Source organism: Camarhynchus parvulus, chromosome 2 (assembly GCF_901933205.1).
Source record: "Camarhynchus parvulus chromosome 2, STF_HiC, whole genome shotgun sequence".
NCBI lineage: Eukaryota > Metazoa > Chordata > Aves > Passeriformes > Thraupidae > Camarhynchus > Camarhynchus parvulus.
Window position 1 is genome coordinate 43,266,474 of NC_044572.1, and position 22,943 is coordinate 43,289,416.

The 22,943-nt window shown below is 38.2% G+C and overlaps 1 protein-coding gene across 1 annotated transcript in view; it reads left to right on the top strand.

Annotated features, from left to right (window-relative positions):
- The window catches only part of NEK11 (NIMA related kinase 11), an 81,744-nt gene extending 59,151 nt beyond the window's left edge, over positions 1 to 22,593 (top strand). The window contains exons 14-16 of the mRNA XM_030965581.1: positions 3,210 to 3,270; positions 9,537 to 9,633; positions 22,389 to 22,593. Of these exons, the coding sequence (XP_030821441.1) occupies positions 3,210 to 3,270; positions 9,537 to 9,633; positions 22,389 to 22,593 (363 nt within the window). The remainder of the gene's footprint in view (positions 1 to 3,209; positions 3,271 to 9,536; positions 9,634 to 22,388) is intronic.
- The last annotated feature ends 350 nt before the right edge of the window (positions 22,594 to 22,943 follow it).

The following is a 22,943-nucleotide window of genomic DNA, read 5'->3' on the forward strand; positions in this document are numbered from 1 at the left end:
CAATGGTTATGTGAGATGAATCCCACTCAAAGGTAGGTGGGATCATGCTCAGTATTAATAATAAGCTTCAAATCCTACCAGAATAGCAAAGGTTTGCTTCTGCAGTCATTTACTTAATACCAAAACTCCTATTTCTCTGATGGCATTCATACTCTTAAACCCTTTCTTCAGAGATACCTTAAACCAAGCTTTTGGAGGTGTGTGCTAAAAAGTCATCCCACTGCAACACAGTAAGGGCTAGTAAGGTAATTTCTGCAAATCTCTTAAATTTCCAATCCCAAGATTGCTTTGCTAGTTACTTCTGTGCAGAGAGGGCAGAAATGCTGCACCTGGTGGTGCTCTCTGGTGACCCCATTATTTCAAACAAGGATTAAAAAAATTTCCAATGTTCATGCAGTAGCATGAGGTCAGAAAAGTCATCTTTATGAACAACATATTAAGGTGCAAGATGTAGAAAGGGATATGAGCTATTTATTCAAGCCTAATATAGGCTCCCAGAGATGTCAAGACAGACTGAGAAGCAGCAGCCTCATGCGGGATGTAAGACCGCTTAGGAAGGTAAAGTTAGTAGGCACTGAAACACTTTATTTTAAAGGTTTAGGGTGGGAGCTGAGACAGCTTTTTTTTCTCATGTTGGTACAGCCAATCTGATTTCAGACACATTTTCCAGCACTGGAGTTTAGTCCTTTGTTCCTTTCTTTTGGAGCAGAAGTGCACATTGACAGATTACAAGCAGCAATTGGCTGATTACTTTTCCAGACCTCCACCTCTTCAAGCCAGTGGTTCTTTTCCACATGTTTTTTTAATACAAGAACCAGTTTCTAATTAGGGGAAAATCATAAAAGCTAATGACAAACTGTTTTTAAAAGCATTTTAATGTGTAATGCTTAACAGAGGTTTCATCTTGAAAAGTTAATGTGTAATGAAGCTTCCATTGGCTTTGATTTAGCTGAGATGCTGGTGGATGCTCTTTGCTGAAGTTTATCACCATGCTCTTAGTGCTTTTTCTCAGTGACCATAATAACAAATTCACCCTTTTCACTATGACAAAGTCTACTACTGTGATGCAGTAGGTTCCTATTGTCAAATTCCCAGTTGCTTCTGAGATTGTCAAGCCAGACAGTCAGCTGACATAAATTATCATAGCTCCAGCAGCTCTGAGTGGTCTGTGTGCTGTGATCCCTAAGATGCTCCCCTGGATTCCTAACGCATGTTTTGGCAGGCTTGTGGCTGTTAGAAATGGGGTTGCTTGTTCTGAATCTGGAATGTGCAAGCATTCACCCACACTGGCCCTTGTGCACGGGAGTGCCTCTCTTCTGGGCATCTGTCAAACTCCCTTGTCCATTCTGTAGGGCTTTGCTTTCTCTGAAAAAAAAAAAAAAAGAGGAGAAAGATTAAAGAAATAGATTAAATGAAACAGCTAAATCCTCTTCCAGTGCTAAACCCAAGTGGGGAAAAGATAGGAGTTATGAAGAGATGAAAATACATCTTTTGCCTTACAGAAGAAGGAGAAGAAACCAGCCTTGTAGTCATAATTGGAGTAAATATGATGTCCTGTTGTGAGATGTCAAAGGTTTGGGAATTACAGGCTTTATCCTATTAAAAAATGTTTTTAAAAGGCTTTATTAAAGCAATAGTGTTTTATATGGTTGTTTACTATGTTTTACCTATCTGTATAAAGATTTGTGGTTAACTGTTAGTGATAATGAAAATAAAAATAATTACAAAATAATATTAGCAGAAAATCAATATACCTTTTCAGTTTGGAATGAAAAAGATTTAATAACTTTTTAATGAAGTACTAATGGTTCCTTTTTTTTAAAGTACAGACAAATGGTATCTGTAATTCAATATTCAATATAATGTACTGTGTATATTAACATAATGAATGCATTCCCTGGCATTTCCTGGCTGCAGAACTGGAAACCCTTGTGCTGACTTGATCCAATCAGGACCCCACAGGCTGCTCCAAAAGGGAAAAGAAGCTCCTTTGAGCCTATGAGCTTGTGGGTTACCTGTTGTAATGGCCAGCCAAGAACCTGATTCCTGCCTTGCAAACCTCAGCTAAAGTAGCAGGGCCTGTTTCAAATATAAATCCATGAAACAACTTGGGGTGAAGAATAGTTAGTTTATGCTCATGCATAACAGCTCCCACTTGCATCAGAAGGTCCCTAACCAGCTAGAAGTCATTGCAACAATTACTGCTGTCCTATTTAGGTGTACTGGCAGTTCCTAAGTTGAGAAATTTAGAATGGGCATTTTAGTAAGATCACAGAAGAATATAAAACAGGTTGTCCATCCTAGAAGTGGAGGTCAATAGTGTTTGTATTTATTCCATTGTTTTCATTCCATTGTTTTCAATCTTAAAGGCATAGAGTACTGATTATTTTTTAAAAATATGTATTTTTGACATATCTTTTAAGGTTGAGATTTTGACTGTCAGTTTTAAATAGTCAAGAAATGCTGTGTTTTTAAATGTGATATGGCATCAGCTTCTACACACTCAGAGTCCAAGTTTTTCTTGGACTTTCATAAAATTGTGATGTTCTTCCTGGTAAACAATCATTGCTTAATGGCCAGAACTTTAAATTTCATCTGTGTACACAAGCAGCATTTCATATGAATGATATCATGGCAAAACTGTCAGCCATCTGTTTGGTAGCAGAACACTTGAAATATAAAAATGTTAAAATCTCTTCTTAATTAAAAATTTTAATTAGTTGTTGTTACTAGACATGTAAGTAGATGAAATTACATGAAAGATAAGTATTAATTTGTGGGCAGCTATCATAAGCATAAAAAATTTTGGCATAGTTAAAAAGTATATACTAGCCTTTTTCAATGTAATATAATTTTAGATATTCCAGAACTAACTGATGATAAAATGCTGGTATATTTTCACAGACTGCACACCACCCTTCAGAGTAAATATAGCTCCTTTAAATTCCATGCACAGTTGTTCTAAACACTTGTCTTTTACAAGGAATCTGACTTAAATTGTTGTTTGGTTATTGCATCATTCCAAAGCCTGATGTTTTAGGAGAAAAAGACATAGAAAATGTCCTGAGCAATGTAACTTCTTTATAGTCTAGTCTTGACACTTACTGATGTGATATCCTCTATGTTTGTGAGATGGTACCTCTGGGACACAGTGTTTGTATTTAGGATTGTGCTCACACAAATGCTGTTCCTATTTCTTTTATTCACAGGACAGTGATATGGAGGCAATGGTTGAGTATTTGGAGAGTGTCCTGAATAGCAGCTCTTTGGGTAAGATGATATATCTTCTTTAGATAGCAGCAGTTATTAGCAGTCTATATGCATCACTGTCCAACTATTTCCATTTTGCAAAAAAATAACTCAAAAAATGTGATCCCTTTGAAAATTACTTCCTTAATCTACTGCAAAGCAGTATAACTATGCCAAAAGAAGAAGCATAAGCAGTTGTGTTTTTGTTGAAAATAATAAAACCATAATGCATGATAGTCAGAAGTATAGAATGTTATAGAAAAAATCTAAAAACTTGGATACTGTCATTTTTTTCTCCACAGGAAAATATTTGAGGATGTGTAAGCTATTTTATAGTTTTTAATCCTGGTAACAATAAGAGAAAATGAATTAAAATATTTAATATTTTAAAAATTATGATCATGGTTTGGATAATAATTTATGTAACAGTATCTCATTACAGGTACAAAGAAGAGTGAGAATTTAAGTCTGTAATTTAATCCAAAAATCTCTGGAAAAATATTGTCTACAGATTTACAACTGGAAAACCTGGGTCATTGTGGTCTTCTTAAAAGCTAAAAAGAAAACTTATGAGAAAGAAGGCCATTTACTGTGGCTGTCGCAGTCACTGTCCTCAGAGCCACCAGGTGGGACTGTGCCAGCAGCAGCCTGAGTGTGAGCTGCATGAAAGGCCAGCTGAGTTCCCAAAGGCTCCCATGGGCATTGCAGCCTCATTTAGCTGCTTTGTTGGCACTCATTTAGTTGGGATAAACCTGACTTGGGATTATCTAAAACCACAACACAGGAGACTCCTAGGAAGTCCTGCTTCCAGAGGTTCTTCCACTGCAGAGCTCTGATTTACCCCTGCTTGTGAGCCTGGGCAGATGGGAAGAGAAAGCCAAAGAAGAAGGATGAAAGGGAGTGATCAAAGGTGTTGCCATCATAGTCTTGTAGGTCACCTTCTGAGTCACCTTCTGGATCCCATGCCAGGAGACCCTCAGCACTGAAGGAAGGAACGTTTACATCCAGTTTCTCTTCACACTTGCAGAGAACCCCCTGTCTCCAAATTCTGCACTCATTTATGCATTTGCAGCATCACTGTCTGCAATGTGTTTGCAGAAGTTGAAATAAGAAAAAAATTTTTCTCTGTGCTTCAATGTCCCTTCATTTAATAAAGAGAGGAATTGCCTTGAAGGTTGGTGAGAACAAACAAGAATATGAAGACAAACAGTGATGTTTTAAAAACAACCTTAGTATTAGAAACTCCCTTATCTTAATCTTTTCCCCTCAGTATTAGGGACAAGAAGATGACTTTTTAAAAATTGTAATATTAGATTGTACTTTTGTCACTAGAAAAATTTCCAACCAGTCTGTGCTGAAACTTACAGGCTTTTTTCAAACTAGGTAGTAATTAGGTATGATTTTCTCCAAAGAAATATATGTCATGATAATAAGAGACAAATCTCCAGGTTCCCTTCTATCTTTGTATGCCCAGCATCACTTAGAAAGTTTAAAATTTCATTATTTTAAGTTCTTCCAAAATCAAGCTATAAACCTGTATTTGGGGTCATTTTTATCCATTTGCTAATGTTCATTTATACCTTGCATGTTCTTCACTGGGCTCCAAATTCCCATTCCATCCAAATTCTAGTTATTTAGTGCATTTTACATAGGTTAGATACTTGCTGTCTTTTTCTCCCTAAAGCTAGTTGTGTCCCCTTCCAGGTCTGCATTTCTTTAACTAACCACTAGCACGTTGGTTTTAGCCATTGCATTGCCAGTACTAGCCAGAGCTTCCCTTCTTGACATCCCATACCTGCAGTCCTTTACATCTCATCATTTGTTCCCACTTTTCAAGTCATCTGCTGTTGTACCAGGCCTGTACTTCTCTACATTAATTTAATTAAGTTAGTTATAAATATGTCTTTCAACACAGAATACTACTAATCCATCTAAAAAAACAAGTTGTACATTACAAGAATAACTGGAAACAAAACAACCCACTACATAGTAATTCAAAGAACTCCTCCTATAGCTTAAGCAATTCAATCAAAATTTCTGTCAGGACAAGCCAAGATCAGACAAAGCCTGAAGCCTTGTAGACTCAGTTCCAGGTGTGTGGCCTGGGGCAAGCAGTGGCAATACCATATTGCTGGGCTACAGAGCTGCAACAGAATTGTAATGGCTGCTCCTGAAAACAGTGTGGATTTCATAGCAATAATAGGGCAATGGAAGCAGGAATCTGGCCAGGACAGAATTTCTTGTAGCATCTTTCATTATTAAAATATTACAAAAAGATTAGGAGTCATTTCAGGTGGTTGTTAGAGAATAACCAAGAAGAAAAACACTAGAACATTTTTTTATGTCAGCAAAGGCTGTGATAAAAAGGATGCAATAAATATAAATTGTTTTTCAACACGTGGAATTTGTTTAATATAAACCTCAGTGTTTATAAAAGGACTTGGAAGGTAACTGAGTTTTCTCCTCAAGACGTCCCAGAATCACTCCAAGTACAAGAGCTTTTGTGGTACACAATTGATTTGTGTTGTCTATAAAGGTCCATGTGGAGTGTGTTTGATATAAGATGGGCTGTGCTGATAAATTGAAAAATTGGGAAGATCGCAGAAAAAATCTGCAGAAGATAAGGGAGTTTAAAAAACTCATTTTAAAATTTACTAGATTTGCCTGGTATTAAGGGAGAGAAGGTTAGGGGCAGTTGGGTCACTTTGTATTGTTTATCTGGAATCTGGATAACGCATCTGTTTCTAAGATTTTATATTTTGTGCAAAAAGTCATTTTAGGATCTCATATGTAGCAGTGAAGGTAAGGAAAAGAAATCTGAAATACAAACAGAAGTTTGTGATTCAGTGGAGATAACAGCTTCACAACTCATCATGGCTTATGAAGAGATGCAGAAGATGTGTATCACCTATTCTTTGGTCATTAGCAGGAATGTTTGTAGGTCTGCCTTTGGGCTATAATTTATGAAAACTCTTACCAGATAATGCACCTGTGAATAAATTCCTTTCTCTACAGATCCTCAGTGCAAACCTCCAACTGGTGCTCTATCACCTGAGAGGACAAAGATCTTTTGCCCTCTGCCTTATGTTGTTTCTGCCATACTGGGTTAGACACTGGGAGGCATTGAAATACATTTAGAAAGCCACAATACTTGGTTTTGAAAAGACAGTGCTCTTGTTGTTTCATTTGATTTTGTTTTATGGCTCAAGAATGATACATTGGATAAAAAATGCAAATAATTATCTGGTAACTTTTGGGAGAAGCATAGTTCTTTGTTGTGTGTTGATATGTGGGTACACAAACTGCCTGAAGCTGGGTGCAAAATACATTATTAATCAAGTAACTGCTTCTAAGAAAATACCTTTGATGTAGAAGTGGTATTGTTATGAATCACCCCAGCAACATTTGTTGAGGTGTACTGTAGCACCAATGTATCAAGCTCTTAGCAGTCTTCACTGAGAACTCTTTTTTTTTTAATTACTAACCACACCTTTGCAGCATCCTAAAATATTCAATCTATGCTGCCTTGCAGTAGCCAAAAAATCATATTAAATGGAGTGAAAGATATAGAGTTTGCAAGATATAGAGACTAAGTTTTTCTTGGCCAGCTGCCAATGTGTAAAGTAGACAAAATTTGAATTATTTAGCTAGAAATCCCAGGGGAGGAAAAAAAAAAAAAAACAAAACCAAAAACCAAAACAAACAAGAAGGATGTTTTTAATAATGAAATGTCAGAGGAGAAGGAAATATTGTAGTAATAAATATACTGAATTCACTTCACAGAAAGAATATGCTGAGCTCTTACTACAGTGATCTATCCTGTAATAATAAATGCCAGAATTTATCTGGTGCCTGTGGTTAAATGTACTCCATTTTAAGAGACTGCATGGTTTATATTTTCCTTATGACACTGGTACTCAGGGCATCAATTTTTAATTGGTTTCAAAGCACCAAAGCCGTACATGTGGACCTTAATACTGTGCCAACTGAGAGAGGAGCCCACTAAGTCACAAGCACTGCTTTGCACAGCACCTGGGATTTCCTAAGAGCTGTCCTGAGGATAACTCAATTTTCCAGTGCTGCTGAAGGAGTTGAATGCTTACAGACTCCGTGTAAAACATATGGGTATGCATGTGCACTGTTACGGTAAATGGTCAGGAAATGTTTTTTTCCATTAATGGGTGAAATAATTGGTTGCCAGTAAGAACTGGGCTTGTCATTTTTCATCTTTTAAACTACATTAACTATACCTGAGTTGTAATGCTTGGGCACTAGATAACTCCTAGCCATTAGGTGTAAGATAAGTTAGGAGAATGTTTTTAAATGTGCAATTGTTTGTCCATCCTGCTAGCAGAATCAGGAATCCATTTCTTCTGTGCTTCCAAGCTTTTGAATCCAATCACTGTGAGTGATTCAGTAGGATCATTCACAATGGAAAGTTTTAATCTCAGTATTCAGATGGATGTGATCAGGGTCTAGAATCATGTTAGGCATAGGAGCTTAACTGTTGGGAGAGCCATGATTACACATTCCAGGGAAGCATTTGGTGTTCTCTGGGCGTATCCATACCAGCTCATAGAGGAGGGGAGCTGCAAGCTGCCTCTGGCTGCATGTGATCCTGTTAATGCAATCCAAACTAAGCCAAGTCCCAGCTGAGTCCAAGCTAAAAACCCCTGGTAGGAGGGGAGTGTGTGCTCAGTTAGACAAGACATTGTGTTAGTGTGTTTGACTTTTGGCTTGCTCCTACCCTATGCAAAGCCCTCCTGTGCCTGGTCAGAACTTGGGTCCTGTGTGGCACAGTCCACACATTTACACCCTGATACATCTCCTTTTTTTGGGAAGTGAAGTCCTAGTACCAAACAATTTACAAGAAGAGGCTAAAATAGCTGCTTTGTTCAGCTTAACAAATTGAAAGCTGAAATAGGATCTTTTTTTCCAGTTATGAAGAAATGAAAGGTGTGTTATTTGCTGGGTCTCCAGGACGAAGGAGGACTTGATGAATCTGACTCCATGTTCTTAGAAGGCTAATTTATTATTTTATGTATTATATTATATTAAAGAATGCTATATTAAAATGATACTAAAGAATAGAGAAAGGATACTTACAGAAGGCTTAACAAGATATTAATTAAAAACTCGTGACCTCTTCTAGAGTACTGACACAGCCGGACGGTGATTGGTCATTAAGTAAAACCAATTCACATGTTGGGTAAACAATCTCCAAACCAAATTCCAAAGCAGCAAAACACACGAGAAGCAATCAGATAATTATGGTTTTCATTTTTCTCTGAGGCTTCTCAGCTTCCCAGAAGAAGTCCTGGCAAAGGGATTTTTCAGAAAATATGACAGTGACATGAAAGGAGTATGCAAAAGGGAAGGAAAGAACTGCAAAAGCCAAGGGAAAGGATTGCACAGGAGGAAAATGAGCATGAACTGCTTGACAAAGAAATTTTATCAGGAAATAAGAGATTTTAGCCACTAGCTCCTAGTGAGGCTTTGAAATTGTCTTTCAATGGGAGCAGTTAAGGCAAAAAGTACATAATTTTCTTAGGAAAACCACAGACTTGAACGATGGGATGACTACATGAAATTGCAGCATATTTGAGCTGATAACCCTGACAGTCCTCTGTAATTCAGCACTTCTGTGTTCTGTGTTCAAGGGCCTCAGTGGTAGGTGAGCCCTAGGTCCTGAAATATTGCAACAGCTCACAAGGCCTGCAAACAGAAAGAGTGGGCATGTGTGTTTATGCATGTATATATTTCTTACACATACATATGAATTTACATATACAGGTATGTTTATATATATATGTATATATTCATACATAAAAAGTCTACCTTTATCTGAAGGAGAAACTGATGTGATAAGATAAATACTTCCAGTTTGCAGTAATGATCAAGCTCAAGGAGAGACTTGCCTGTTAGGAAGAATGTTCTTGCTCTTAAGTAAAAAAACAATGGAAGAAAATGCATATTGTCTAAACAAATTTAATTTTGTTGGATATTTATTCATCCCAGAACTTTCTCAAGTGATTGTCCTTTCTGTTGTAATTCCTTGTGTATTCCTTGTTATTACAATTCTGGTGCCTTTAAGCTATAAACCTACTTGTCCCTCAGAAAGGAGTTGCCCTTAATGTACATTTAACAATCTAATTCATCTTTAATTAATGTGGCACTGCCTTGTGAGAAACAAGAATAGTCTTCCTCCTTCTGACTGCCCTTGATTCTGCAATGGAGCTCAGGGGATAAAGGTGAATAAGGTTGTGTGTCTGTGCATTGATTTGTAGGCTCGAGGACTGTCACCAGAGTGTCTCCAGGGGTGCCCCAGGGATTCAGAGCTCTCAACAGCACAATGGCTGAGACCAAGCTTAAACGCATGAGGGAGTAAGTAGCATATTTATGTGTTACCAATGTGCAGGCAAAGAATATGGATTTGGAAAACTGCAAAGCACAGCAAATAAAACCCAAAAATCCCATCAACAAAAAGAAGTGGATGATAAGGTGTTCAGAGACTTGCCTGCTTGCCTCCAGAGAGGATGAAAACTGACCCTCCCTTCTGATTGTTTTCTTGTAAGCTGCACAATCACTGGCATCCATCCAGGATCCAGTTTGCCTTCCCTGCTGTCGGTGTCATTCTGAATTTCACGTTCTTTATTAGCACAGCCCATGCCCACAAATCACCTGCAAATGTACACATTACCACCATGTTTGGTCCCTCACCTGCACTTCGTTTTGGCCTGGAATGAAAAGTGTGTTTGTTCTCCATGGTGATACAATGTTTTAAACCAAACAAAATCGCTGCTGTTGGTTGGTATTCTCAAATGAGACAGCAGGCAGTTAATGGGCAGTTCCCTCTGAAACTCATTGTCTATTTGTTTTCAGCATTGCTGAAATCCCAGATTTATTTATAAAGGTTTCAGTGTCTTAATAAAATGAAGATCTGTGCTTCATTTCTAGAATGTACTGATTAATGCATTTGAGCCTTTATCTTGACTCAGTAATTTCTGGCCTTCCAAGATTGATTGCATCCTCTTTTAGGTGCTGATCTGATAATCATAGTTATGTGTATTATTTCTGAGATCAAATATTCTTTGCAATGTTGCAAGATTCAACTGCTCTCAGAATGTAAACTCTTTTAAAAAGGGCAATTTTTTTTCCTGTGTAGGTGGACAGTGCCAATAATGTGGTGGATGTTATTAGAATACGAATAAGTTCAAACAGTAGATGCTAAGAGTTATTTAAGTGAGCTCTCTGAAGAAAATGAGTACAATTCCAACAACGTTGATAGCAATCATTGTTTAAAACAAATCACCATGTACTACAGGAAAATACCAATCACATTTACTCCTGATAGAAGTTGTTTGGTTTTATAGTATTTCAAGATTCAGCAGCTCCTGAGGTTTCACTTCATGGCTTAGCCCTTACTGTGCAATCAGTCCCTGGTCTCACAGCCTTCCACTTGTACTGCTTTCCATTTTTTTTCATGGAAACTACTTGGAAATTACTGCATTATGTTGTCCCAGCTACTTACAAGGTGAGATTTTTTGTCAAAATGCCCGCTAAACTTAGAGATTTCACCTGGCATTCTCATGGTTTCTGGATAGAAATTAAAATATCTGGACTTCATTGTCATTGCTTGTAGGGCTGAAGTATGTTTAGATCACTTCTTTCAAATTCTCTTTTTCCAGTGCTGTTTCATGGTTTTCATGGTTTGTTGTGACTCACATTATTGTCCTTTCTCCAAAACATAGCATGACTGTTTCATTTTCTGAATATGTAAAGGTCAGAAAGGACTTAATTTCTTGGAAAGTATGGTGTTAAGGAGCAAGTCAATGAGCACAGTACCCAGCATGTGCATAGTCAAGGAGATCCCTGCAAACTCTGACCCCTGGCCAATCTACACACAGGGCACAGTGGGGTTTTCATTGGTGAGAAGGAAGCACATCTGGCTATGAATCAGTACATAAAGCCACAGCTTCTCTGCTCATCCTTCAGCAAACTTCATATGATGTGGTTTTTGAATATCATCCACATAACAGTGCCACATAAGCAAGGCTAATATAATTTAGACTTGTGCTATTCAGTTTTACTTGGATAGGTGCAGAATTTTGGTGGGGGGGTCTTCCGGATGACAGCTTCTGATAAAGGAGACAATGTGGGGGATTTGTCTTACTGAGACAAACTGAGTAGCTGGAGTTCCTAAAAGGAAAGAGGAGAGCAGAGCAGGGGCAATAATGCGGAGGTGCAGTGAAATCTGTTTGGGTGTCAAGTCACTCTAGGAAGAGGACTATGAAGGCTTGGGATTTGTACCATTTCCAGATGTTAGGAACAATAGGTTCTGATGAGGGAGACTCATATGTCATAAGCTGCTCATAAAGAAACTTTGTGCTTATGCATTACAGATTATGTTACTGGCAGAAAGTGTCAGTAGCTCTGATAAAATAGTAGATTAATCTAAAATAACACAGGGTCTAACAGTGAAAGCACCTTTTGGCCATTTCCAATTGACATGTGAATAATGCTGGCTTGCAAACCACTGTAGCAAGGCAGTCACTTGACAAGATGTTATGTGCTCATTGCTTGAGTTACTGCAGCATGACTCACTAAATGCCTTCTTTGACTTGCTGTGTATCAGAGCATCAATTTAGGAGATTCCCACTGTATTCTTATGGTGGACTTGGCAAAGATACTCATGTGAGAGAAAAGCTGTGCTAAAAATCTTTATGGGAATATAGAAGGAAGCCACTAATATTCTTGAAGGTGGTAGGTAGGAGTGCTTGGTCTCCTCCTATTTTAAGTGAAAAGAAATGGCTTTTTTATCACTACAACCCCTAAATATTTCCCCTGACTTTTTCTTTCCAATTACCATTGCACTTCTGTTCCAGCTGATCGCATCCAGCATCGATGTGAATCTCTGTCCTCTCAGTGAAAGTCATGATAAAATCACCAACTCCAGTGACAACAGTTTCTACTTTGTTATATTTGGTATCAGAATTCATTATGAAGTTTATAAGAGCAGAGATTTAACTTTATCTTGCAAGCAGAGTTAATTGTCTCCACAAAAATTTCCACTTCAGTGCTAAGCATTTCAATATTGGGATCTGCAGTGTTGATAAGAAATCTCCATTTTTGAACTAGCTCAAGGTTATCATTATGCTCCTTCCCAGCCCTGTGTGTCAGCAGTGACAACTCAACCAAATATAGAAATTGGAGCTGTGAGACTCTTATTCCTCATATTGGGTTTTGAAACTGAGAAATCCTGTTAGATGCAGGAAATGGGAGGAGCCATTTCCTGGTATCTTGTCTCCTGGCCACCATCAAATGCTCGTGGTGGTTCACATCTTTGGAGGTACGAGGTAACTTGGTGCATGCTGAGTCTGGCGAGCGTTACTGCCACATGCTATCCAGAGCCAAGTTGTCTTCGTGGAGAGATCCATAAAGACACACTGTTCAGGCTGTTCCACTGATGTTCCCCTATAGAGACTTTCCAACTGTGCATCTCAGAAAAGAATCACATTGCTCTTCAGAAGCAACTCCTCAAGCCAAAGCATTTTCCCTCTGTCAGATTAAATTGTAGTAGCATCTATTAATTTTTTTCCCCCCGAGGTCCATACAAAAAACTTGGTACAGATAGTTTTGTGCTCCTTTGTGGAGATATCCATGAATATCTACAATGAGTCATTTTAATAGCCATGAACTTTAATATGCACTTTAGAATTCAATAAAATGTATGGCAGTAGAAGGAAAAGGCTTTTATGCCCCAAATTTTAAGTAAATTAAAATCCTTTAGCCCAGCAGTATGCACCTTTTAGTCAGTCCCCAAAGTGTTATGCACAGCAGCATACCACGATCAGGAAAAAGACTTCATCATCCCCTGCTGAGTGTAAGTAAAGCAGTCTTTCAGAAGTCATGAAGAAAAAGCATTTGGTGATATTTTTATTCTGCTCCTGTGAATGCTCATAACACTATTGGTTTAGACTCATGAGCAGTATGTATATATGCTTCTTGTGCTTGTGATGCTGCCATCAAATGCATAGTTTATCTTAAAAATTCAGAAATAAAGGTCATTTTGAGGTCATTCAGTAGGCACTGGATGTTCTTTAAGAGAAGTAGTCCTAAAATGCTAGAAGTATAGAAGACTTTTTGTACATTTATTTGTGCAATTAAAAAAAAGATATTACAGTAAAGAAAGTGTTTATTTGACGTAGTATTTCAATTTATGCAGAGTGGCCAATTGAAACTAGTTTTGTTATTGGTGTCATTGAGGGCAGCTTTAGTGAAGACAAAAGCAAGAAACACAGAAAAGCTAATTGTTTTTTAAGATTTTGATTTAAAAACTTATCAGTGACCTTTTGATTGCATTGACTGTCATGATGTAAACAAGCTTGAGGAATAAGATGTCTTCTCACAGACAAAAGGCATATTTGGTGAGGAAATTTATTGACACTGTCTGAGCTACCACTTTCTTCCAGGTGAATAGAGCACTCTTGAAGGTATTGATCCTGAAATGTTTTTGAGCGTTGAATTTCCTCTTACACACACCAGTGTTCTGTTCAACACCCCATTTTCAGGTAATAATTTCTGTCTGGTGATCCCAAGGCATCTTACAGCATGACTATAGTTTTCTGCATCTTATGGGCTAAGCCAAAATTTTATTTACATATTCATTTTCCTTGTCACAGTTTCTCACACCTCGTTTTTAAAGGCCAGTCTCAACTGAGTCTATTGAGTTCATTATGGAAAAAAATTAAACATCTTGGTCCATGAGTTTCTCTTTCTTTTACTGAAAATCTATTTTAAGACAATTGCACCATTTATACTTTTCAATACTTTCCAGATCCAAATTTGAAGAAAGGATTTTGGATTTGCATTTTCCTTTACAAGCAAGTGAGAGTACAGTAAACTCAGCAGGAGCACTGAAAGATTGAACCCTGCCTGTGTGTGGCCAAGCTGGGATATTGGTTCTTGGCTTCTGTCAGGGAGAAGTGAGCGAGTGCTCCTGGCTCAGGAGTCATTGCTGTCCCAAGGCAATGACTGAAAGAGAAAGTTGGAATGGGTAAATCCTTTGCTTCTGACTAAAAAGAAATGAAGGTGAGTGAGACAATGTCTGCTGCTCAGAAGTGTAGGAGTCCTCTGCAGCAGAATCAGGGCTCAAGGCTGAAGGTAGAGCTGATGGTCTAATTCCTCAGGCATTTTCCATGGATCTTCCTTCAGCTTCTTCCCACTGTCCATACTCCTTCCCTTTCCATGACAAAAATGGGCTGCTTCTCTTGTCGGCATTTTGTCTCTTACGCTGCTCCTCTCCATCCTGCACGGGATGGGAAGAGCATGTCACCTGCCAGCTCCATTTGGTTGGCAGGTGACATGCTCTTCCCATCCCATGCAGGATGGGAAGACAGTTGATTTCAGCAGTTTTTAGCAGCTTTACATTTGTTGGGGTGCACTTTGAAATGAATAGTGAGAACAAACTTGGTAGTTTGAGTGAGTGAATATTGGGGCACAATTAAAGTTTGATGCATTTTTTTGGGATGCTCATCTTTTGCCTGTTTTTCACATTACTTGAATCACTATCATCTAACATTACTATTACCTCAGGTCATAACAATGTGTAATATTTTGTGCATTTGCTTAGATATGTAAAGAAAACACGGATTTTTTTTCAGCTTCTCTGTTGAACTGTGTCATAGATCCATGAGTCATTCTGTTATTCTGAATTTTTAAGGACTTTTTTTTTAAAGTGGACATTAACGCTATGATTGCTTCAGCACTAGAGAGAGTTTTTATTCACTTTGAAAATTGCATTTCCGTAGCAAAACAACTAAAATTTTAAGTATAGACTCATTCACTTGAAAATGTCAAGTGGCCCCAAACACTCAAAACATTCAGAGCATTATACTTCCTTTTGTTTTGCACACAAAGCTTGCCTAGTTTCTCATGCTGAGCATACATAATGCATAGGTCGAGCTGGTCAGATTTCCAGCACCTTGATTTTGTCAATAGTTTGCTTCTTTCATGCAGCATTAATTATATAGTCTGTTTTCAATACGGAACCACTCAAATAATTTTGACAGCATTTACTAGAAGTAGCATTGCAATCTTGGGAAGTTTACTTGAGAGAAATGTAGGTAGGGAATTTTCCAAGAGGTTTGATGCAGGAATGATCACAGCTCTCTTTTGAAAGATATTAAATATTGCCTTGTAGGGGAAAAAAAATAAGTACTAGACTTCTCTCTACATCATTAAAGGCCTAAACAGCTCTGTGAATCTTATTTTGGTGCAGACCCAGAAGAAACTAAATATGTAAATCTTTCTAGGCCTTTCTGAAAATCATAAATCTACTGTCCATAGCTGGTAATTGCTTTTCTTTCTTTTTCTCTAGAATGGTGTCATCATGGAATTTTATGGCTCTGCCAAAATGTGAATTTGCCTTTGTCCTGTTTTGTGCTAGGAACTTTTTAAAGAGCTACAGATGTGAAAAGAGACCTGAAAGAAGTTTTGGACTTCTAATCTCCCATTGCAAAGATATAGATGTGAACTAAGCCCAAATGGTTGATGTTTGAAAAACCGTTTGCATAAAACCTTATGCAAATGAGTTTGGGATCCTTTTTTTGTACATGTTAGTGTCTATTTTTATGTATATGTATATATACACTTAAATATTTGCCATAATTGGCAATTTTATAATTGACATTTCGCATTCCACAGCGGTTAGGGGTTTTTTTTTAGCTTTTAAAATGTCTTTTTGATTGGATTGTTTAAGAGTATTTTTACTTTTACTGTAACCTTGTATGGGTGTTTAGCATAGCTCAGAGCTTGAATGCTGCTTCACCTCCCTCTGTGGCTGTACAGTGCTCAAGCCCAGCTGGAAATTCTGTGAGTAAATTACTGTGGTGTTTGTGATATTTCTATAAAGAGTTGTCTATCTCCGTACCAACTGATTTCATTAATCTCTCCATTGAAGCACCTTTGAAGCACTGACAAACCTTTTAATGAGACTGACTTATTGCTAACTCAGAAATGCATTGTTTTATGTAGAAACACTTAATAGAATATGGCTAAAGACAATGCTTGGATTGAGAAAAAATATGTATAGTAATAGTTAGTATTCTGATTGTTTCATTGAAATGCATAAGTACCTTTTCCTTTCTCTGAGAGGTAAATTGTTGGTTTTAAAACTTTCATTTTGGTATGAAATCCTATGTCAGGAGAGACCCCTTCCCAATATTAAGCCATGTAAAATGAAATCAGCGTTAACTCTGTATCACCACACAGCTGAAAAAAGGAGAATGCAGTTATATTCTTAAATTCTTACAAGATCTTCATATAATGATTTACTTTTCAGAGGTAAGTACTGTATCCTCACATGCCCACATTCAAGAAGGAGCTGTGTATTGTGCTGCTCTTCAGAGACACCTGTCTAAAACAAATGCATTGATAAACAAAGCAAATAGCATCAGGTATGTGTTAAGTGTGCCGGGAATTCCTTCTTGATCTTGATCAGTGATGCTGAAGGAATTAAACTGATGACTTTTCCAAGATTCTTTGAATGATATGGCACTGTTAAAAATCAGAATGTTGTTTAAAATAATTATAGAAAGACTAGGAAATCTCAGACTGTGCATAAAGCTCAGGGAAGTGTGTTTCAGTAATTCTTCATGGCCACAGTGAAACAGTGTAATTGTCACTCGCCCTACCTCATGAAGAAAAGCTCTATAGAAGCAAATATATTTCTGCTCTTATTTTTAGTATTGGTAGTAAATTTCTTAATAGATGAAGACTTTACAATTGCAGTGCTCAGGTTTGATTTAAATGACTGTTTTGTTGTAATTTTTTTCCTTCTGTGGGAAAAAAGAAAAGAAACACGTTTTCTCTTATGATAAAGCATTTTCTAAATTCATAGTAGCTAGAATTCAACTAGCAGCTCTAAATTCTAATTAACGCTTCTTCCAAGAGCAGATGTCAGCTTCAATTCCCATTATATAAATTCATTTATCTCTGAATATGAGGTGCATGGAGAATATTATACTTGATATTTCTTCACCTATGTGTCTACATGTTTTAATAATAAGATCCTTCTTAACTCATGGGAAAACATGTCTTAAATATGCTTTAGATTTTGCAGGTCTTGGAAGTAGGACATCAGAGAGTTTTGTTTGCAATCAAATTAAGGTACTTTAATTCAGGAATTACAAAGTAATTAAGGATGAATTAGGAAAATTAGCATTGTGTTTTCAAGTGAAGAAATTTTCATTCAGCAGTAATATGAGAATAGTCGAAGTCCATTGAGGCTTGAAAGTGAAGGTGGGGGCTAATATTAGTAATTTGTATTTCTTTTCTTACTAGCTTTTATATAATAATACTTTCCATTGCCTTTTTAATTTTTTTATAAGACCTTTTCTTAGACTTTGCTATTTTTTTCCCCTTCCCAAGATTGAACAGCTGTCAGAACTAGAAAAGAGTTGCCCTGCCTTTATAAGTAAGTTCCTAAAAGGTGGGTCATGGAACTTATTATGCCCTTCTCCTAGCAGATTTCAAGGGGTCTTTAAACAGCAACAGAGAAGTAATGCTGAAAATGAAGATTTGAACCCAGAGCCATTTCTTTCAAGTGTCAAAGTTTTAATCATTCATAGTCAGTAATGCCAGCAAACCGAATGACAGAAAGATAACTCGAGAGGACAGAGATCCTTTGTGTTCTAACTGAGATAAACCTGTTTGTTTACTGAACCATGAGATGCTGTAGCAGGCAGGTATCTTAAGATTTTCTGGTATAGTTAGAAAACAATATTTTGTATGAAACTAAGGATATGTAATTTCCTGATTCTTTTGCAAAGTCATCTCGGGAGATAAATATAACAATCTTTTTCTCTAAGATTCATATCACTACTGGTGTAGCTGCTAAGTGCTATGGTTGTACTGTTTTAAAGAGAAATATAGGATTAATAAATTGATGCTTGGAAATAGCATTAATTCAGGGACAAATCATTTTTTGATGTGTTGATGAGAATCCTAAATAATACTGCTGGACTCTATGGGGTTAGCTCATTGAGTTAGGAAGAACAGAATTTAGGGGATCTACTGAAATTATTCTTTCAAATATCCCTGCACTTGCTTTTATGCCCCATAAGCCAAAATCAACACAGATTTGTTCTCTACTTTACAATGTGCTCTTTGGTGGTGGATGCAGGTGGCCTGGCTGCATTCAAAAGGATAAATAAATGCTCAGTGGAATGGGTATTCCATGTCCAGAAAGTTTCTTTATTGAGGTTTGCTTTGACGTAAGCATGAGTACCCGGTATTCTGAAATAACTGAATTTTCTGTGTTTGTCTTAGGAGCAGTATGTTTGTTGCCTGTTATGGCAGAGGGGAGATGCCTGATCTGCCGGGACTTTCACGGTGTTACTGTTCTGGTCTGTTCAGTGGTGGCTTGCGCAGAGCCTCTCCTTGCACAGACCACACGCAGCTCCCTGAAGGCACCACTGAGACCAGGATGGCTTTAAATGATAGCTGCCATCATGCTAAATTACACTGGAAAGTGAGAAGCTGCAAAACCCCTTAGCTGCTGATTTGTGTCATGGTTATTCTTCAAGGCAGGTCATGACAAGTTGTTGAGAGATATTAACCTGGCTGCTAATGCCCAAGGAGGAGCACAGCTTCAGCATTAATCTTGTTCTGTGGCTTTTGTCAGTGTGGCATAAAGGTAGGCGTATTGTAATTGATCTCCAAGCCAGAAAGGAGATGTTAATATGTAGCTAGCACCAGAACAGTAAAAATGAAGACCAGTGGAATAATAGAGAATTCTTTGTTCACCTGGGGAAAGATTTACAACTTCCTCAGCCAGCTAAGAACACAACATTATTATATTGTCAAATTTTAGTAATTTTGCACTGATGCGTAGAAAATCAACTGCAAATCACCAGATAGTCTGATAAATTCAGATCCACTAAATGACTTGGAATGGTTTTAGACACCCTGTGTCTAAAAATTGCAGTTCTCAAGGCTCCTATTTAGCTCCCCTCTAACTCCAGCAGTGCCTGTGATTTTGCTGATATTCTTTACTGTGTCTCGCATACTCTGAAGTGCCTTATCCTTGATAAAACCAAGTCTCTATTTTATGTCCACACTCCATCATTATCCACAAATGAAATATCAATATGGCCTTTGGGTCTTGTTGCAGTTGGTTTTCTCAGGCATGTGTTGTGTGCTGCACAAGAGCTGGCAACAAGAGTAGTTTTTTTTCAGGCCACAGCTTGCGTGGATGATAGTGTCCCCAGACTGGCAATATTTGCTGTGCAACCAGTGGGTTGGTGGTCACAGCATGTGTCTAAGCCCTGTGTCTCCTCTGCCTAGAGCATTGGGACCACTCTGTGCAGCCAGGAGTGAGGGAAGTTCAGCTCAATGAATCCCTCTATCTAAGACATCCGAGAGAAGATATTTAAGTACATTACTGAGTATTATCCGCAGCCAGACCCTTGATTGGTGGAGCCCAATGTAATTCCTTGCATTTTAGCATGCTGAAAAACAATTTAGGCCAGTGTGGGAAGGAGGTCTTGCCCATAATTTTTCACAGTAATGAAATCCCAGATGTCAGGTAGCCCCTTTTACTTGTGTCATCTTGGCTGAAAAAGAGATGATGACTCACAGTGAGTTTGTAGGTGACTGAGCTATAGGATAGCATGAAGAGAGTAAATGCCAGTAAATCAGAAAACTTGGATGGCCAAATGTGGCTGTAAATGGGAGTTCTGCACTTGTTCTCACAGCACATTTGGTGGTAAGGCTTTAATTATTTTTAAAACATTAATGCAGGTATCCAATATTTCATCTGAAATAGCAATCTGTAATTGTGCCTCTCTAGGATTTTACATGGATGGATAAGTATCCCATTAGCATAGGATCAGGGCCATAATGGACAAACCTGCCTTTCCAGGAAGTGCTTTCCCCTCTCCCTCCATCCAGATCATAGATTCACTTGGTGACACCTCTCTGACATGTACTCTCTGAGATCCCACACTTCTGCCTCTGTGATGCATGATGTGGTAGTAGAGTCAAATTAATGCAGCTCTCAAGTCCAAACAGAGCCTGATGTCTTCTCTTGTAAAAGCAGGTTATAATTTTTGTTACCTACCCTGTAATTTTCAACCTATGAACATTTTCCCCTTAATTCTATTGTATCAGCTATTGCCCACATTAGCTGATTTGCATGCTCTGCCAAGCTGAACAGAGAAGACTCAAGTCTGCAGGTCACATTTATTAACAGAAGCAATACTCCCAAGGTATATATTTGCTTAATTTTTCATCTTTAAATAGACAGAACTACTCAAAAATTGAATGTAATTGTCTGAGAGGGAGAGGAGATTCATTAAAGGCACTGATGAAGTAGCAGTAATATCAGGATGGCTTTTCATGTATTGATTTTTAACTGTTGGGGAGAAATAGTGATATTTTTGATAATGTTTTGTGAAGAAATGTACATTGTTTGTCAAACAAATCTCCACTTAGCTTTCAGTGGTAATCCAATCCCTAGGTTTCCAGTGTCTGAGAATTAATTGTTTCCAACAGTTTTTATTTTCTCCTGAACAACATTAATTTCTAGTTATAGGAAGCAGGACTGAATCAGGTCTAGACCTGTAGATATTCCAGCTTGGCCCTGTGAGTTCTGATCCTGGGTGTTGGCTTTCTCTGCCTTAGGTTCCTGATCTACCTCTGTGTCTGGAGCCAGCAGAGGGGTGACCTGAAGCCAAAGGGGAATCACACCTGGGCATTATCAAGGTGCTAGAAAAGCAGAGAGCGAGACGGGAGAAGTTTGAGAAGCAATAAAGTAGAATTCTTTGCAATGTTTTCCTAAGAATTGAGGAACTCGCATAATATGAAACTCTTACTGGCTGACATTTTATTATGATGATGTTTTTCCTCAGCAATACAAGGGTGACCACTGGTAAAAAGCAACTGCACCATTAGGTTGATTATGCTATTGTGTGAGAAGAGTTGACCTTGCCCTGGTGTTAGACATGTAACAAAAAAATCAGTACAAAACCAGGAAAATCTACAACTGCAGTTTGTGAAGTTGTTGGGAGGTAGGTTTAACTATTTAAACTGCTATGGGAAGTGTGCCTGCTCCCTCTGAACTTATGTGCACATTTATTGAAGTTCTAAGCCTTAATGCTGGCACCAGGAGACATCTGTGTTCCCCTTCTCTGCCCCTGTATGGAACATCCTTGCTACAGCCACAAGCTGAGGGTGTCCCAGCTCCTGCTGCCTCAGGCACTGGCTGGGGACCCTCCTGCAGGCACCATATCAAATGGTTGCCTTCCAAGTACCTCCTTTTTGTCTAAAAGACAACCAACTCTCAACTGCTCTTACATGTAAAGGTTTAGTGAAAAAAACAAATCCTTTGTCAGAAGCACAAAGAGCAGGCAGATAGTCTCTGAAACACTGGAGGAAAATTACCCTGGTATTTTCATCAAAATCCAAAGCCATCACTGAGTGAAAAATTCTATGTTACCTGTGATACATGAACTGAAAGATGTTTTTCCTTTAGGAGGAAGAAATGCTGTTCATTGTCTTGCAGTTTTCAAATGGTTCTTTTTTATAAATCAATATTAAGATGCTGTGTGTGTTTTGTCACTGAGTTACAGATTTGTGTTCTGATAAAAGGAGAGCATTGTAGAAAAGAAAAAAGTGTCAAGTTAGCTCATACTGAGCTTGTACAATGGTTTTCTTGCATTTGATAGAAGCTAATATAAAGCAATGAATAACAAAGTGTGCTCACATAAAATGCCACTGGTGTTCAGCTGACTGGGTTTTGATGAAATACAGAGGCAGTAATACATGTGCATTTACCAGACTTGTTGTAGATAAAAGAGTCTGTCAGACTCAGCAGGAAGAGGATTCTTGGATTGTAACAATGAAGATGGCCATGCTTCCCATGACTTTCCTATGGCCAGGCTTTTATTCTTGGGCTCTGTATAGCAACTAACCATGGAGAAATTCACCAGGAAACTTTAGTTCCTTTTCCTGTCAGGCAAACAAGGTGCTTCATCAAACCTACAACATTTAGAAGGAGTCTGCACTAGTTAATGTTTGTGTTACTATATAAGATGAATTAACTTTTACTTGACCTTTTCTATGATATTTCTCCCCAGATCTGCCATTGGGAAGCTGGGAGTGGAGGCATTTGAGGCAGTGTACAGCTGCCTCAAGCAAGCGAGACAGCAGAATGCCAGTGAGGAGGAGATCAGGAGCTGTCTGGAGAAACTGGTTTCCAGAGCAAGTGATTGCTTCGAAGTGGATCAGCTGCTGTACTTCGAGGAACAGCTCCAGGCTTTAGAGCCGCATCTCCAGCTGTAACAGTGTGTCTGCAACAGCTGGGAATGGCACCAGGGGGAAGGGGCCTCCTTCAGGCCAGCAGGCAAGTACAGGAGTATCACTGGCTGGGGACAAATCACCAACAGGACGGGACTGCTAAGGAACACATCTCAAGCTGTTGTGTTTTCTAGCATCAGTTTTATTACATGGTGATGACAATGGGAAGGTGCCAGCAGCTCACATCTCAGGCAGCAGACAAAGAACTTAATGTTACAACTTACTTTAAAAGTTTTTTAACCAATCACACAAAGCAAAAGCATATTGACAGTAGTTCTTTCCAACCACTATAAGCACATGTACCTGTGGTTAAAACAATGCTTCCTTATTTAGAA